This window comes from Ovis canadensis, chromosome 3 (genome assembly GCF_042477335.2).
Source record: "Ovis canadensis isolate MfBH-ARS-UI-01 breed Bighorn chromosome 3, ARS-UI_OviCan_v2, whole genome shotgun sequence".
Classification (NCBI taxonomy): domain Eukaryota; kingdom Metazoa; phylum Chordata; class Mammalia; order Artiodactyla; family Bovidae; genus Ovis; species Ovis canadensis.
The window spans coordinates 223,974,209-223,993,189 of NC_091247.1; the positions used below are offsets into that span (position 1 = coordinate 223,974,209).

General features: G+C 41.7%; 1 protein-coding gene across 1 annotated transcript in view; it reads left to right on the plus strand.

The window, feature by feature from the left end:
- Positions 1–595: 595 nt before the first annotated feature.
- Positions 596–18,981, plus strand: part of EP300 (E1A binding protein p300) — a 65,518-nt gene continuing 47,132 nt past the window's right edge. Inside the window, exon 1 of the mRNA XM_069586106.1 lies at positions 596–1,934. Within this exon, the coding sequence (XP_069442207.1) occupies positions 1,841–1,934 (94 nt within the window). The 5' untranslated portion in view covers positions 596–1,840. The remainder of the gene's footprint in view (positions 1,935–18,981) is intronic.

Sequence of the window (18,981 nt, forward strand, 5' to 3'; positions counted from 1 at the left end):
TAAAAGAAAAAGGAAACAACCCATAGTTGGTGTGATTTTTGGATGGGAGCCCTGGGAAGGCGACGGAGAGGAACGCACGATCTGTGGCCTGGAATACTGGGCGGCGGGGTACCCCTGCCTAATAAATTAACAGTGCCATCCCCAGGGCGCTCCTCTTCGGCCACCTGTGTGGCGACTTGTCGCCTTCCCTGAGTAGCTGCGCGGCCCCGTCACCCCGCCACCCAGTTCCCACCGATCTCCTACGCAAAGACCCAACCCAGGCACCTTCCCCCGTAAATGTCCACCGACTGAAAATAGATCCCAAGCCCGCCCCTGACCTCCCCCCCCCCCAAATCCTCCCCTTTAAAGGGAGCCACCGGGTGACGCCGGGGGAGTTTGCGGAAGCGCCAACCGCGTTGGGGCCTTGGGCGGATCCCGTGATTGACCCGGCCCCGCCCCCCGGCTCCTCTTCCCCCATTGTGTGAGCGGCTTGGGCCCAGGCCCCGCCCCCTGCCACCTCCCTCCGGAGGCCTAACCCCTCCCCTTTTTTTCACCCCCCCCCCTTGGCTCATTTCCGGCCGCCGCTGCTACCGCTAGCCTGTAAGGAGGATTCGGCAGAGGGAAGAAACAACAGCCGCCATCTTGTTTGTGTGCTAGGCTGGGGGGGAGAGAGGGCGAGAGGGAGCGGGCGAGAGTGGGCAAGCGGGACGCCGGGCTGAGTGCGAACTGCGGGAGTGAGAGTGCGGAGGGGAGTGGGCCGAAGAGAGGCGGCAGGGGGCCGAGACAGTGGCAGGGGGCCCGGGGCGCACGGGCTGAGGCGACCCCCAGCCCCCTCCCGCCCGCACACACCCCCACCGCGGCCCCGGAGCCGGGCCGGCGTCGACGCCTAAGGGGGGACCATTACATAACCCCGCGCCCCGCGGCGCCTTCGCCCGCCGTCGAGGGCGGCCCCGAGCGGAGCCCCGGGGGGCGGGCGCTCCAGGCACCTGGCCGCCGAGGGTGGGGGCCGTAGCGGCGGCCGTATTTATTTATTTTCGCGGGAGGGGAGGGCGAAGGAGGAGAGAGCGCGGCGCGAGAGGAAGCCGCCTGCGCCGCTCGCCAGAAGCGGGGCCTCCTCGGTGGGCTCGGCGTCGGCGCGGGCAGGCGGCGCTGCTCAGCCCGGCCCCCCTCGGCCCTCTGGGCCGGCGAGCTCCGCGCCCGGCGTCCTCGCCGCGCCTCCGCCGCGCCATGTGAAGCGGCGGCGCCAGCCTGGCTCTCAGCTCGGGCGAGCTCTCTGCGGCCATTAGGGGCCGGTGCGGCGGCGGCGGCGCGGAGCGCGGCGGCAGGAGGAGGAGGAGGGTTCGGAGGGTGGGGGCTCAGGTCCGGGAGGGGGCACCGGGAGGAGGTGAGTGTCTCTTGTCGCCTCCTCCTCTCCCCGCTTTTCGCCCCCGCCTCCTTGTGGCGATGAGAAGGAGGAGGACAGCGCCGAGGAGGAAGAAGCTGATGGCGGCGGCGGAGCTCCGAGAGACCTCGGCTGGGCAGGGGCCGGCCGTGGCGGGCCGGGGACTGCGCCTCTAGAGTCGCGAGTTCTCCGGGATTCGCCGCAGCGGACGCGCTCGGCGCATTTGTGTGCCTGTGCCCTCCTCCGGGCCTGGGCCCAGGCCCGGCCCCTCGCACTTGCCCCTACCTTTTCTATCGAGTCCACATCCCTCTTCAGCCACCGCGATCCGGCGGAGAGAAAAAGGAACTTCCCCCCACCCCCTTCGGGGGCCGGCGGAGCCCCCTAAGCCCACCCCCGGGATCCGGGCGGGGACCCCGGGCTGAAGAAGAGATTTCCCGAGGATTCTCCTTTTCCTCGCCCGTATCTCCGAAAGAATTAAAAATGGCCGAGAATGTCGTGGAACCGGGGCCGCCTTCAGCCAAGCGGCCTAAACTCTCATCTCCGGCCCTCTCGGCGTCCGCCAGCGATGGCACAGGTTAGTCTCGGGAGTCCTGGCCTTCCACCTCCTTCTCAATCTTTTCTGCTCGCAGCACCTTTATTCGTCCATATTTTCTTTTCTCTTCCTAGTTCTCTGCCTCTTGATTGATTTTAAAGGTGTTTGAATGAGCTGATCGAAGGCGTCCAGTAGTCGAACCATTTTCTTTGCTTCCTAAACATTCGTTGCCACACTATGTCATATCGATGTGTGTTCTGGAATTAGGGCTCTTGAGTGGTGCTGTAAAAATGGCCTTTATTGTCGTTATCATGCAGTGTAATTTTGGAAATGCATTTGAGTGTAAGGGCTTTTTTTTTTTTTTTTTTGCACTTTTAGTTGTAATTTGTGGTTAAGTGAGGAATTGTGAATTCTTTCTTCCTGATCGTTACTTGTTCTGTTTTCTCTACTTTCTACTACTCTTCAAGAATTCCTTTTTGCCTAAGATTTTCTGTTGAGGATGAAGGTGTAAAAATTACTGGTTTTACTTGTTTGTGTGTGTGAGATCCAGGATTTCAGGCTTGATGTGAAGTTAAACGTCAAACCTGAAATTTGGTATGAATTATTTTACTAACCATTCCTAGCTCCCTCCGCCCCCTTATTTGCTTTTAAAATCAATATGGAGCGCAGTTCATTTTATCTCTCATTTCTTTGGTGCCAGACCAAAATGTCTGAATTTCTGGGGTTTTAGGTTGGGAGAGAGCAGAGGCATTTTCTTTGCAATTTGTAGTTACTTTCTCTTTGGGAAGAGTTGGGGGGTTAACTGATTGTGTGGAGTTATGTACTTGGAAATCAAGACTAGAAATTGAGAGAGTCCCAATCAAGAACTGCCCACATAAACTGATCATACAAGAATTTAAAATGTGTGTTAAGTTTTGCATCTGTAGGTTTTGTCTTTTTACACTTTAAACAATGTACGGGGATCCAGATTGCAGTTTAAAAAAACTTTAAATTTTTTTACTTCACTCAGTTGTGGACCAGCCTTTTGTCAAGAGAAATGAGACTTGTATCATTCCCTTGTCACAGTGAGTTTGGTGCTATCCTGATGGGCACCGACCTTCTCTTTGGCTGTCATAGTTGTTTGAGGTGCCAGGATAATGAAGACGAAGAATGGCTGGCCATCTGACAGTCTACAAGATGCTCCCCTTTACTACGGAGCATCTCTTTAACACCCTGAGAGAACAAGCTCAACGTCACCCCTCCATCTGCCAGTGATAGTACATAATGGAGTTAAATGTACTCTTTGAGTTTGTAGAGAACTTCTAAAGCGTGGCTCTAAGTAGGTTTCCTTTCAGTGGGTGAAAATGTAAGGATATGGCAAAATGCTTTGGATTTTTTGCTTTTAAAAGATGTATCCTGAGTTTAAGATAACCTGCAAAGATTGAGGATTTTTGCAGAGTTCCTCTGCTTCAGGCTTGTAACGTTGACAGCACATGAACTTTGATCTGTCCTCATTACTTGAAGTTTCTGTAGTCTTCAGGGATATTTTTTTTAACCTGTTTTTTCCCTCAGAATTCATACACATATTGAGTGTGGTATTCCTTTGCGCTTATTAAAATGTCGCTCGGAAGGACTTTCAGATTACCTTTAGACTCCTCTTCCACCTGTGGATTTTTGTGTCGTGTCTTTAGTTTTTGTGTACTGTGGTAGTTTTTGCTGTTTAGTTTTTGTGTAATATGGTAATAGATTTGAGTTAGCCAGTGACTTGGGGATATTGTAAAGAAAACTTTTTACCTGTACTATTTTGCCAATTCCTCATTTAAGCAGTTTAGTCTTGGGAGTACTGCAAGGCCTGAAAGGGAGACTGTGCTCTGTTGTTCAGATAGTTCTGTTCAGGTTGATCTGTGTACTTGGTAACTTTAACTTATTTTGGTAGTGTTTCCCCTGACTTATACACAGAAACTGTTTTGCTACTTGAAATACCTGTGAATAATTGTAAGAGTACTAAATGTATCAAGTAGGTTTTTATATTTAAAAAATTCCTCAACATTGAGATTTAACTCAGTCTTAGTGTTAGAGTTTATGTTCGTTACTTTTCTCCAAATTTTGTAGTGAAGATTGTTTTTTGTACCCCCGCCCTGCCCCACATAAGATTCTAATCCAGGAATTGGTTGGTGTCTAATTTTTAATCCTCACCAGTCTGGATTTTTTGATTGGGGCTGGAGGAAGGAGAATGAGCATTAAGAATATACTGTCCCCCTGTGAACTTCACATTGGGCATCATTGTATTTTGATTGATTGTTTTTACATCCAGCACGAGGTAGTTTTAAGTTTGCAGGTAACTTTAATAGAAACACTTCATTCTTTAAAACTTCACATTTTAAACTTGTAACTTGTGCATTTTTAGAGTTGCCACCCTAGGTAGTTTATAAATGTGAATGTAAATTATGCCTCAGTACTTACTGATTGATTTTATCTAGAACTGTTCAAAATGATCCCCAAATTCTAGACTCCAGAAACTTTTTTTGAATGATTGAGGCTTGCAGTTTTAATAGTGTACGTGTACCTGCCAAGAGTGTTTGCGTGTGCCAGTTTTATAGGGAAGAAAGTTGGAACCCAATTGGGTTGACATGCTGAAACATTACAAAACAAAATTAGTGCTTGAATCTCCAAATTTGAACTTCTAAGGTTATCCACTGATGCAGAATGAATTCTCAGAGATTCTTCTAAAAAATTTTCCAGGTTGATTATAGTAGCTTGAATTAAGTTCAAGTTTTACATGTCAAAATGAGGAGAAAGAGAATTACAGCTTTTGCATCTTTATGTTCTTGTCTCAATATTCGCACATGATCCGTTGAAATTTTTATGTAACTTGGTATGGTTAGAGCAGAATTATTTGAGAAATTGAATGACTTTCTGTCCTACCACGTCTGTTACCGCCCTGCATCATAAAAGCATTTATTAAAAAAAAATTGTTTTGGTAAAGTTATTGACCAGAATAGTTACTATTTAAGTCCTGCAAATATTTCTTGAACCTGTTTGTGGTGATGCCTTGAATGACGGGAAAGATGGGGATGATACGTTGCCTTCATTGCTCACTGGACATGTTCTAGCACTGCTTTGTATACACTTGATGCTGTATGGACAGTCTGGAAAGAGGCGTGACAGCATGATCTGGTATATTTAGTAGGCTCTTTCTGGTCTTGATACAGTTTTGTGGCTCTGCAGTGTCCTCTGTGTCAGAATTAGCTTGGATTTTATGCCTGTTTTCATTTTGAAGGCAAAGGACAGCTATAGCTGCATTTGAACACTAGATTATGGTATGCATTGGATTTTTTGTGTGTATGGCAAGGATTTTTTAAATGTCTGTTTCTTTCTCAGGACACTATTGTGTCTTAGTGGTTTTTGATTGGAGACTATTTCCTTCTTACCTCTTAGACCGGTGATACTATGTTTTAATTTTATTTTGGGGGCATGAAGGTTTGCTTGAGAGTTCTGGTTCTGAAGTTTTTGAGTTATGGCTGTTCAGTCCAGCAAAGTATTGCTGACCTTGGGTTAAGTTAAATTACAAAACATTTTAAGTGCCTTAAACTCTGGCAATTGCTTATTCTTAAGACTTTGTAAGTTCACTTATAGCACTCCCAGAAAGTTGTCTGTGGTTGATAGTAAGATAAGATGACGTTTGTTAAGTTGTAAATCTTGTGTGTGTCACAGTAGGGTTCCCTTTTCCAGCTAGAGTTCATATTATTTTGCAGAGGTAAGAAATGCATTGCCATGTCCAGCGATTGGATGAAGGGGAGGGAGGAAAGGGTTTCTGCCTTGGTTGCCTTTTGGCATTGTTTTCTGTTTTACTTTGCTTTTGAACCTTCTCCTTAGTCTGTTCTATAAAACGGAGGGGAATTAAAAGAAAAAGTTGAGTATTAGTGCATAGTGGGTTTGTAAGAACAGTAAGCGGTAAATAGGAAAGAAAAAAAGAGTAGGAAGAATGTTGCAGATGCAAGTGGGAGTGTAAAAAGCTTCTTCCTGGTATATTTACAAAAACAATTCAAGAGTTATTTTGCCAGTTCTTACACCCAACAATTAATGGAAAAATAAGACATCTTGTTTGGTGTGATTTAAATTTTAAGGTTTCCTCCTTTCAGAATTTCTGAAGTTGATTCCCGCCCCCGCCCCCCCCCCAACTATGGCAGGCATTAAGAGAAATTAATGGGCAAGCTGAAATTTAAATTATGCCATGTGTAAAATATTTAAAACATTGGCTATTGCAGATGATTTTTTTAAATTAGGTGGATAGTAGTTTTCTTCTAAAATTTTAATGGGAAAATTTTTTATTACTGCCTCAGTTCTTGAAAAAGATTTAAGAGAATAAATATTGAGGTTTTAAGGCCTATTCTGAACAATTTGGATATCATTTGTTTTTGAATGTACATCTTTTAAAATAAATGCCCCCAAGTCAATTAGGAGTAATTTAGTTGAGAGTGTAAAATTTAAACTACTGGAAAAAAAGTAAAATGTACACTACTGGGAAAGTGAGTGGCTGAGAGAATGGGTTTTAGAGTCCAACTAGCAGAGTTCAAATCCCAGGCCTGCCTTTGTTAACTGTGAGCCTTAGGCCAGTTACTTAATCTTTCTGTCTCAGCTTCCTCACCTGTAGTGCCCAAAGTGTAGGATTGTGGTGAGGAATAAATGAGAGTTCTCTTTATTAAATGCTTAGAATAGAGACTTCCCTGGTGGGCCACTGGCTAAGACTGTGGTCCCAGTGCAGGCAGCCTGGGTTCGATCCCTGGTTGGGGAACTAGATCCTACATGCTGCAACTGAGACCAGGCACAGCCAAATAACTAAATGAAATAAGTAAATATTAAAAACGCTTAGGATGGTGCTTGCTGTAACATAGTATGCGCTTTTTAAGTGTTGAGTGTTTTTAACCTTACTGCTAAATATAGCGCACAAAGCAGTGCTAGGTATATTTTTTAATGGATATACAGATAGGTTGGCTAAAGATAATGAGAGAGTAGTCTTAAAAGTAAGGCTTATGGTGCAGAGTTAGCCTATACATCATCAACTCAAATGTGAAGTTTTTTGAGAATATAAGAATATGGCAGCAGAGATCAAGAGTGTGTGTGTGTGTGTGTGTGTGTGTGTATGTATATATATATATATACTGTCACATATTGAAGGCAGTTAAGAAAGATTGTTCTTACTGGAGATGCTCAAGGTAAGAATGTCTTTTTTTCTAAAGAGTCGTATGGTTGAGCATTATTTTTTATTTATCTGGATCTTAAAACTTTCTTAAAGGAGGAGGAAGAAAAGTAGGAGGAGTAGGGTACAGCTTTTCAGTATTTTTGGCCACACCCAATAAGAACTACATTTTACATGGAGAACCAGAGACCCTGTCTCAGCAAGTGAACAAACAGTACTTATCTTGTTTACCCTTACTTCTTGTGATCTACTCTGACATTTTCTGTTGTATTTTATTTTTTTAAAAAGTGGTGGTTGTGGTCCACTACATTGATTTCATGAGCCACTATGGCTTGTGGCTCATGACTAGTATTTGAAAAATACTAGTTTAAAAGAGTTGACAGGCTGCCAGTTAGTTTTCCTGTGTTGGACCAACATTTTCTGTGTGCTAGGCATTTATGCTCAGAATGAGGAATATTGTGGTAATCCAGAAAGTCATGGACCCTTCCTTCCTGGGGTTTGCAGATAAGGAGAGGAGAACAACATTCAAGTCTGATGGGGCCAGTATTATATTTGGGAAGTACAGTGTACAGTGGGAGAAATGGGGATACCTAACCTGTAGCTACTGTTGCTCTAGTGGCTGTCTTTGAAGAAACTGGAATCTGATCTTGGGATTTGAAGGATAGACAGGGTTGCTAAGAGTGAGCCCGGGTTAAGGAGAAGAGTCTGGTCTGTCAGGAAATCTTTACGTTTCATCTAGTTGGGGGACAGCAAGAAATATAACTGCATAGGTTAGTAAGGGGCCAGTCATACAGGACTTACTGGCGTTACTGCTTACTAGAGTTTAGACTTTCCATTTTAGCTTTTTTAAGTGTATAGACAGAATTGTACCTTAGAGTCTAAGGCTTAGATGATCGACAAATGAGGGATGGTTTGGAAAGGAAAAGGAGAAAATAGGGAGACCAATGAGATAACTGTTTCAGAATTGCAGCTGTGATGAGAGAGGCCTGGATTAGTAGATGAAGTGAGGTTTGAGGGGGCATGGGTGGTCAGCTGAGCTTGGTGATTAATTACATGTCAGGATATTGCCAGAGAGGGAAATTCCCAGATTTCAAGTTTGGGCAGCAGGATTGATGAGGATGTCATTTACTGAGCCAGCAAGCATAGGAAGAGATGTGTGTGTGTATGGATGGGGGAGGGGTTTTGATGAGTTAAGTTTTGCACATTTTGAAGTGGTGCAATTCTCCTGAATTGAGTAGTCACTGTTTTCATTTGGAAAACTTTTCATTTCAGCTAACAAACATTGACTACCTACCAAGTTATAAGTGTTCACACATAAAGATGAAGCAAGGTGCAGTCTCTGGTCTCAAAGCCTTTAGAATCTGCTGGAATTGGTATACATATCTACACAGTTTTTCCATAAGTTATACTCTGATACAAGTTGTTAAAATGGGTTAGATGAAGGCAGAGGATAGGGATTCTTTCTTTCTTGACATGTACAGCTGCTGCATTTATTTATTTGTTTTTGGCCACCCTGGGTCTCTGTTGCTGCAGGCAGGCTTTCTCTCGTTGCAGGGAGCGGGGCCTTCTCTGTCGGTGCACAGGCCTCTCTTGTTGGGAAACACAGGCTCTAGGTGCACGGGCTCAGTAGTCGGCTACTTGCTGGCTCTAGGTTGAGTGGGCTTCAGTAGTTGTGGCTCACAGGCTCAGTAATTGTGGCACGTGGGCTTAGCTGCTCCAAGGCATGTGGAATGTTCCTGAACCAGGGATCGAACTTGTGTCCCCTGCATTGGCAGGTGGATTCTTATCCACTGTGCCACCAGGTAAGTCCAAGGATTATTTTTGACAGAATGGGTTTGAAGTATTAGGGAAAAACTTCATAGAGGAAATGTATATTTGAATAAGGGTAGGAGAGCATCACCTGCCTTTTCTTAGAAGTAGGGAAAGTTGGGAATTTCCTGGCAGTCCAGTGGTCAGGACTCCCGCACTTTCACTGCCGAGGGCCTGGGTTCAGTCTTTCAGCAGGGAACTAAGATCCTGCAAACCGCATGGGGCAGTTAAAAAAAAAAAAAAGAAGTAGGGAAAGTTGGCATGGTATTTCAGGTGGAACAAACGTAAGTGGTTTATATGTGACTGGAACACATATGACTATATGGTGGAATGTTTTCGTAGGAGACAGACGGAAAAGGATATTAGGGTCCTATTTTGAAAAAGACAGAAATATGCTAAGGAATTTAACATTTATCTCACCATCAGAATAAACATTTTATGAGAATAGTGGCATGGTCAGGGGAAGAGTAGTTCCAGAAGACTTGCACGGAATCGGTAACAGCAACAGAACCTAATGGCTGGAAGACTTAGGGTTTGTCATTTATCTCTTGGACATGCACATATCTTTTGTCTTTGAGGGTTTTGGTAAGTTGTCATTTTCAAAGTGAATTGTTTATTTTCTTAAGATCCAAGTTGTGTTACTAGCTGTTTGTCATACATGTAGAAAATAAGCCTATTAAAAAAACAGTCATGCTCCTCTTTTTCTTTACAGATGTAGTTTCTAGGAGGCTTTTTTTTTTTTTTTTTAAAGAAAAGGGTATGATAGCTTCCCTAGGAGCCCCCTAGGCATTCCCTTGGAACAAACTCCAATTAGGCAAACAAATCCAGCCCTCAGAGCAGAGCTTCTCACAAGATGTTACTGTACTCAAAATCAAGAAATGATCAGTGGTAGTTAAGTTAGCATGCCGTTTAGGCTTAATATAAACATGTAATTGAGTTGATTGGTTAAGTGGGTATTTATTGAAATGAAAATAATAGTGTCCTCATCTTTTTAATTTCACACCAAGAAATATCATAAATGTGTTAGGGTAAAGAATAAAACTTCCAGTCAGTCGCTTCCCCAAGTATAGGTATACCTTTTGCTGTCATGGTTGCAAGACTGTTAAGAATGCATATTTTGAAAATTAATACGTGCTTTTGCCTGTTGGCTTTTGAAATTCAGCCCCAGCCAACGTGCATAGCTGTGTGATCCTATAAAACTTAATATTGATTATAAAACTTATATTGATTATTGTCTTTGATCAAACTTGTATAACTTAGAGATGTTTCATAAAGTATTAGAAGTCTTACCTGTCTCTCCAGCGTGGATTTTTTTTTAAAATATTTTTAATAATTTTTTTTTTTAATTTTTAAATTTTTACTTTTTGGCTGTGCTAGGTCTTTGTTGCTGCAGAGGCTTTTCTCCAGTTTCAGTGTGCGGGCTTCTCATTGCAGCGCCTTTTCTGACTGCAGCGTGCAGGCTCAGGGGCGCACATGCTGGGCTTCTGTAGTGGTGGCTCTTGGGCCCTTAGGGCACAGGCTCAGTAGTTGCAGTGCCCGGGCTTAGTTCCCAGATCAGGGATTGAACCCCTGTCTCCTGTGTTGGCAGGCAGGCTTTTTTACCACTGAGCCCCTAGGAGCCCCCACTGTGGATATTTCATTACATTTTTTAGTGTTCCTTTAAGCTCAGTATTGTAGTTTTGAATGTCTGTGATCTTTTCCTTGACAGGTGGGTTTTTATGGTTAGATTAATTCTGCTTCCTCTACAGAGTATTAAAATACTTCAGAATTACAGTACTGAGTAGAAGTTATTTATCATGAAGTTTACAAAATTGCCTTGATTTTAAAGGCCAACATTGTGCTTTTTTAAGCACCCAAAACAGCTGAGTTAATTTAAGAATAGAAGTGCCCCAAACCATTAAGGAGAGATCTTTGTGAGATTGATAGTTTCATATCTAGCCAAACCGTTTTCAGAATTATTAAAGTTCTGTAGATTTGACTTTCATCTCCAATCCTTATTTTTTTAAAACCTCAGATCTCTGCCCACCTCGTCACTCACCTGGCTCCCCTTCAGTTTGCTTGACTCAGTTCCTCTCCACTCTTGTCCCATTCCTACTCGTCCTCTGGCCCCACCACAGGGATTAAAGAAAGGTTTTGAGATCTGGATTGTACATTCATTTAAAGGCACTTTTAATATCACTAGGGAAGCCCTTTAATATCACAGAGAAAGCTAGCTTAAAGGAGTGGATGGATAGATTCTGTCTTTTAAGCAGATACTTGCAAATTGACTAGTTTTAGAATAATTTGTACAGGTATTTCGCTTAATGTACACAGTTCCATTAAGAGAACTGAGTTTTTATTTGAATTCAGCTTACCTGAAGTACAAAAAGTAAGCCTGTTTATTCAGAAAATAAAGTTTGAACTTTATAAATGGGGAAAAAGTTAGTGCAAGAGATTCTCTTATGCAGTAGAATTAGATTTTGAGCCAAAATTATTTCGGTTTTGCATCCTAGTTTGTAGCTTTAAACTTTCTTTATACTCAGACAGTCCACTGTTTGGGGTTATATTGTTAGTAATTCTAATTTTGAAAGTTATACTTCAGTTATATATTTCACAGTAGTGAACGTTTGCCCAATTTCTCAGCCAAGTATTTCTTGTACAAGAGATGATACAGCTAAATCTGCTGTGAGGGCCACAGAAATATAGAAGACACCAAGGGTAATCTACAGAATCAGAATGTAAGAATGAAAGGGTGTTTTGACTCAACACTAGTTTCCTACATGTTCAGTCCAAGTTCATTTTTGTTTAAATAGTCACATTTCTTATCCCCAGTCCATGGATAAACCTAATGTATTATGCTGAACTTTTCAAACCAGATTAAAATCTGTCCTGGTAGCCTCATTTTGTGCCACCTTGTTTGGACTGAATGTATACTCAGGTGAAGGAACATCATTTTTGACCACATCGCCTGGCATTTGGGATCTTACTTCCCCAACCCAGGGTTGAAATGAACCCACTGCAATGGAAGTGTGGGGTCTGAACCATGGACCTCCAGGGAAGTCCTGAAGAAGCATTTTAGTCAAAGTCCTTTTGTATTTGAGCATCTGAGAACTGTATATGGAAACCTGTCAATAAACTATTTGATAGAAGTAGCCTGCTGTTGATGTTGATCGGTTGATACTTTGGAAAGTAAGCAGGAAAAGTCTTACTGGATAGTGTGAGTTCATTCGTTTCAGGTTGTTCGTGATACCGTTCTACGGTGTTTGTCATGGGATACTTTAAAGGTAATGGGATAAATTTCAGATTTGTACATCTCTAATCAAAGAGAAAGGGGAGTCAGCAAATTAAACATGTTAGAAGCTCACCTTAGTATCCAGAAAAAGTTCTCTCTGTCATTTACTATCTTAACCTCCTATTTCTCAGTCCACTGCAGTCTGGCTTATGTGCTTCACTGCTCTTAACTTAGACCGCCGACTATCTCCTGTTACCTATATTCAGTGAATTCTCTCTCAAGCATGGAACACCACAAGCATTGCCTTCTTGGAACCTGGTTTCCAGGACAGTATTCCTGGTAGATGGGCTGGAGGAGGGTGTTGAATTTTAGCATTCTTTGCTGGTAAGATCATTGTCCCTTAAATATGGGCATGTCCAGGTTATCCAAGCCAGTAACTTCAGAGTCATCCCTCTTTTTCTCTCCATAACCCCCAACCGTAGTTAGAGAGTTCTTCTGATAGACCTCTTTGATGCCCCTTTAGCAGCAACCTCCTCACCAGTCTGCCTTACTCTAGACTTGTCTGTCGATTTATTCTTCATCTTCTTTGTCTGAGTGGGCTAGAGCATGCAGATTCATTCATTTCCTGAAAAGTGAAAGTCGCTCAGTCTTCTCTGACTCTTTGCGACCCCATGGACTATATTTAAAGTCCATGAAATTCTTCAGGCCAGAATATTGGAGTGGGTAGCCGTTCACTTCTCCAGGGATCTTCCGCACCTAGGGATTGAACCAAGATCTCCCACGTTGCAGGCAGATTCTTTAACAGCCGACCCATCAGGAAAGCCCAAGAATACTGGAGTCGGTAGCCTATCCCTTCTCCAGTGGATCTTCCCAACCCAGAAATTGAACCAGGGTCTCCTGCATTGCAGGTGGATTCTTTACCAGCTGAGCTACCAGGGAAGCCCTTTGTTCATGTCATATTTTGCTTAAAACTCTTCAGTTGGGAAATTTTTCTCTTTGTAGTAAAAATCACAAGGTATTAACGTTAAGGGTCCTCTAGATTGCTGCTGTTATTTGCTGAACACGTAAATTTTATTCAGCTGATCTGAACTAATCCCTGTGACGGGCAAGTTGAAATGGGGGCCTGGGAAGGTGATTTATTTAAACCTTTATATTTTTCCTTTCCTTGAAGGAAAAGGAAGAAGCTGAGGAGCTTAGTAAGAGTCATGGATTGAGGCTGGTCAGTATTGAAACACACTGTTCAGTGTTTGTTTAAATCCTGGCATTTAAATTTTTAATTATTTTTCCCTTGCATCTTCATACATACTACTTTTTGTTTGGGATTTGCTTTTCTACTAGTTTTAGACCATTGGGTTTTATCTCTGTTTATGACAAACTGGTTAAAGACATAATCTCTCATTTTTAGTAATCTTTTTCCTATATGCTGCTCATGAACTCACAACCAGGTTTTTTTCTTGGAAGCCCCTTGCAGAAGAAAGATTGGAAAAGATTCTTCTAATCGGGAAAGATTGGAAGTTTGATTGTTAAAATAAAACCCTCGTGTTACATTTATTGAGCTTTAGTATTCTTAACCCTTTGGGGTTTTCCTGTTGGCTCAGTGGGTAAAGAGTCTGCCTGCAATGTAGGAGAGACAGGTTTGATCCTGGGTTGGGAGGATCCCTTGGAGAAGGAAATGGCAACCCACTCCAGGATTCTTACCTGAAAAATCCCATGGACAGAGGAGCAGGCGGGCTGTAGTACAGGGGGTCTCGAAGAGACTGATGCGACTGAGCACACCTCTTAACTCTACCAACATAGAACTGATACAGTTTGGGTAATGTTTCTTAGTCTGTAAGTATTTAAGTTTTGTTTAAAAATGTTTTCGCAGTTTAAAAATGTTCAGAAAAGTTACGCTTCTCATAAGATTCCCTACTACTATAAAACAACTGCTAAAAATGAAGTCTATTTGCTTACTTACATAGAACATTCAGCTGGGATCCAGGGACTTTAACAGAGTCCCTATTCAGTAACAAAATAGTACAATCTCAGGGAAGCCAGTGATGGATCACCAACTGCACCTATAAAATGAGAGAATCAGTCATTTCTAATCTTGGGCTCTCCCTGGGAGGGGCAGTGTTCTCTCAGAGGCCTGAGGAAAATGCATCTTCGCTCTCCCGATTCCTCCCCACCCGGTGTGTGTTGGGCGCTCAGGCTCTTCAGTTGTGTCTGACTCTGCGACCCCGTGGACTGTAGCTCACCAGGCTCCTCTGTCCATGGGCTTCTTGCAAGAACACTGGAGTGGGTTGCCATGCCCTCCTCCAGGGGATCTTCCCCACCCAGGGATTGAACCCGTGTCTCTTGCATTGGCAGGTGGGTTCTTCACCACTGGTGCCACCTGGGAAGCCCAATATGATTCTGCTTTTATATTTTGTCTGGTTGCAAGTAAACACTACTAGGTGATCCTGAGGATCCTTTGCTCAGTCCTGCCTGGTATATAACTTTAAAAAGAGGATTAATGAATTTACACGTTTTTTAATAGACACATACATTAATATACTTTGGAATTTGGAATTTTTCTCCCTTTTTAATATGTAAGAACCATCTTGTTCGTTCTTTAAAAAAAAACTCCATTCATTCATGGGGGTAGAATAAGTAGCCTTTTGATAGAAGAGGCAACATGAGCTCAGTTGGAAAGTAATTGGTAAATTAAGTCAGCTTAAGAATTAGCTTTTAAACTCCAGATATTTGGACCCCTTGAACTGTGCTAAGTTAGGTACCAGTGATGGCTGATGGCATTGGGGAATCCTAAATGCAGAACTCTGAGGCACAATCAGACTAGCTCAGAACAGTCAGTGGTAATCAAATGAAATAGTAAGATCTGTTTAGTCATGGGTCACAGTAGATGCGGCTCTTGAGTCTTCTTTGCTCTGCAGGCTTTTCTCTGGTTGCGGTGAGCGGGGCTGTTCTCACAGTGCGCAGGCTTCTCACTGCGATGGCTGCTCTTGTTGGGGAGCACGGGCTGTAGGGTGCGTGGGCTTCCTTAGTTGTGGCCTAGGGGCTTAGTTACCCTGTAGCATGTGGGATCTTCCGGATTCAGGGATCAAACCTGTGTCTCCTGGATTGGCAGGCGGATTCTTTACCGCTGAGCCACCAGGGAAGTCCGTGACACTCTGGCATAGTCTTCCAAATTTAATTAATTTAATCATTGAAAATAACAAGTTTTAAGGAAGGGTTAAGAGAACTTTTATAAATTTGTAAATTACCCAGTCAGATATATAGTGTGCAATTGCAGAATTGCTGGAACTGTTTATTATCATGTTCATTTATTGAGTATATGTGAGGTACTATGGGAAATGTAAATGTTAAATGAGACCCTTACCTTTCAATACTTAAAATTTGGTAAAGAAGATGCACTCAAATATTTAGCTATAACAACAAGTAGAATAGGGAGTACACAATTGAGGTTGTAACAGTGAACCATCTTAGAAAATAGGAGTACTTGAATCAGACTTTGAGTTGAAACCTGAGTGGATCTTTTGTAGTGATCACTAAATTAGGTCTGTTGAAAATACAGGATTGCCATTAAAAGAATAACCCTATAACCATTGTCAAGGTCTGCGAGTGCTAGCTTTCCTGTCTGTTTCACGGTGGAGCCTAACGTTGTAATGAGATGTTGACGATTTTGAAACAGTAGCCGAGTGCAGCGGATCTCACTGTAGTGCAGGGTAAGTTGAATCCTGAAGATGAGGGCCTGGAGTAAGGCTCCTGCATTACTGAAGTTGATTTCTCCTCAATGAACCATCTCTATGTGGCTTTTAACTACTTCTGAGATTCTTGGAGGATTAATGAGAATACTGTGTTCATTGAGGAAACACAATATGACACATTGGAAGTGCCTTATAAAAATTTGTTTTCGTTATTATAAGCTAGTCTTACCTCCTAACAGAGTGAGGATTCTATTGAATAATAATAGGTAACATTTTCATAGTTCTTAATATGTGCCAAGCACTGCTCTAAATAACTTGTCGAATTCTCACAAATAACCCATGAAGTGAGTACTTCTCCTGTTGTGGAAACTAGGTTCTTCTGTGTATACTTTAAAATAGTCTTGTCTGGTGGTTTGAAAAACTGTTAGGTTTTTTTTTGTGGGGGGTGGTATTGCTTGGCATTTGGGATCTTTAAAATAGTCTTGTTTGGTGGTTTGAAAAACTGTTAGGTTTTTTTTTGTGGGGGATGGTATTGCTTGGCATTTGGGATCTTAGTTCCCCAATCAGGGGTGGAACCAGTGCCCCCCTGCAGTGGAAGCATAGTCTTAACCACTGGACTGCCAGGGAAGTCCCCTGTTAGGATTTTGATTGGCATTGCATTGAATCTATAGGTCTATATTGGGGAAGAATTGATGTCTTTATGTAATATTGAGGATTTCTACCCATGTGTTTTGTGATGTTATTCTGTTTATTTAGATGGTCTTTAGTTTCATTGTTCATGTATATCTTCTAATACTAGAAGATTCCCCCCTATTTCTTAAAATTATGTCTTTATGTAATATTGAGGATTTGTACCGATATGTTTTGTGATGTTATTCTGTTTATTTAGATGGTCTTTAGTTTCATAGTTGATGTATATTTTCTAATACTAGAAGATTCCCCCCATTTCTTAAAATTATTTCTAATCATTTTTTGCTGATATGCAGAAATGCAATTTAATTTGCTAACCTCTTACTATTTCCACTTCTTGGCTTTGGAATTTCACTGTTGACAGGTGTATTGTTTGCATACAGTAAGTTATGTTTCTTCTTTTTCAGTCTTGACTCATGAATATTTCTTGTATTATTGCTTTGACTAGAGACTCCAGTTCAGCACTGAATAGAAATGGTTGTTTTGGATATCTTTGTCTTGTTCTGATGCTGAAGAGGCTATTTTTAATGTTGGTGCATTATCCATAATTGTTGTCAGTTTTTAGGTTTTGGAAGAGCCCTTTTTATCAATTTAAGGAAGTTCTTAGCAGTTGTGTGTGTGTGTGTGTTTTATTGGAGTGTTACTGATTTACACAGGCTTCCCTGGTGACTAAAGAGTCACCTGCCAGCGCATGAGATGTGGGTTCAATACTTGGATGGGGAAGATACACTGGAGAAGGAAATGGCAACCCACTCCAGTATTCTTGCCTGGAAAATCCCACAGAGGATCCTGGCAGGCTACAGCTGATGGGGTCACAAAAAGTCAGACGCGGCTGCAGATGAGCACATAGTTGATCTACACTTGTGTTAGTTTCAAGTCTACAGCAAAGTGATTCAGTTATAAGCATATCTGTTCTGTTTCCCATCAGGTTTTGATTGCTGTAGTTTTGTTTTTAAAGTCGTGATTGGGTACTGACTTTTATCCAGTGCCTTTATTCCAGTCATTGAACCTAATGTTTTCTTTCTTCTCTGTTACTGTGGTGAATATGCAAACCTCTTTCTTGGATTCCTGAGATGATCCCAACTTGGTCATGATATTACACCTTTAAGACACTGATAAATTTGGTTTGCTCTTTTTTAAGGATTCTTGCTTCTGTGTTAATGATTCTCTTTTCTTGTACTGGCCATGTGTGGTTTTTAGAGTATTTCTGTTTCGAGAAGTATTTGTGTGAGGTTGAATTGTCTTTTCCTTGAAAGTTCAGTAGGACATGCCTGCGAAAATACTTATATTTGGTCTTTATGGGAAAATTAAGCAATTGTTCTTTGATAGTAATAGGAATATTCAGGCTTTCTCTGTTTCCTTTTAAACTTTTTAAATGGAAGAATTCAATTTAATAGAAAAAAAGAATTCCCATGTGCCTGTTACTTCAGGTTACTAATAATTTTGTCCCCTCCTCCCCTCTTTTTTCTGCTGGAGTTTTTAAAAGTAAATCCCAGGCTTGTTGTTTCACTAGGAATGCTTAAATATGTATCTCTTAGGCTTTATTTTAATAACTATTCTGTTGTCGTACCCAACAAAATTAATGATTTTCTTAATATTATCCATTAATCAGTATTTGTGTTATCTTGATTCTCTTCTTAAAATGTATTTCCACAGTTGGGTTTGAATCAGGTATTCAAACGAGGTATTGTTGAATCTCCTGAGAACGTCTATCATTGACTTGCTGGAGATGCAGGGATACGTATAATTGCCTTTTGATTGAGGTTTATTGAGTGCTTAACAGGAATTTATTAATTTTGTCTCTTTTCTGGGGTTTTTTTTTTGGTATAAAATTGATTAGTAATGCCCCTTTCTCTTTTTATTGTCTTTTCTCCTTAAGTTTCTCAGGAGTTTATCTTTTATTACTCTCTTCGAAGGACCAACTTACGGTTTTGTTAGTAACCTCTCCATTTTTCTTTTTTGTTGCATTGCTTTTGTATTTGATCATCTTTTTCTTACTTTTTTTTTCAAATATCTTAGATATTTGTTGATTTCTAGCTTTATTTCCTTTAAGTTTTGAAACGTATTCTTAATCGTTACTCAACCAGGGATTGAACCCAAGCAGTGAAAACCTGGAGTCCTAACCACTGGACTGCCAGGGAATTCCCCATGTGTATATTTTAAATTTCTAAATAGGTAGAGATTATTTTTTCTTAAACACTAAAAATATGCTGATGTGGAATGTTTCCTTGTATACTCCAGGGGGACAATAGAATGGAAACTGCTTAAAAGTTTGTATGATTCCAGTGTTGTGAATTATGTAAATAGAAGGAAATGAAGGAAATATGTAATTATATTAAGCAGTTGTCTTGAGTAGTGATGTCAGGTAAATTTTATTTGAAACCTTATTTATATTCCAAAACTAATCATGAGATACTTTATTTTTATGATGGAGGGGCACATGATTTTTCAGAAGGAAAGAGAAGAATACTGTACTCTAAATCACGTTCTGAGATCCTGAGGTACAGTTCAGTT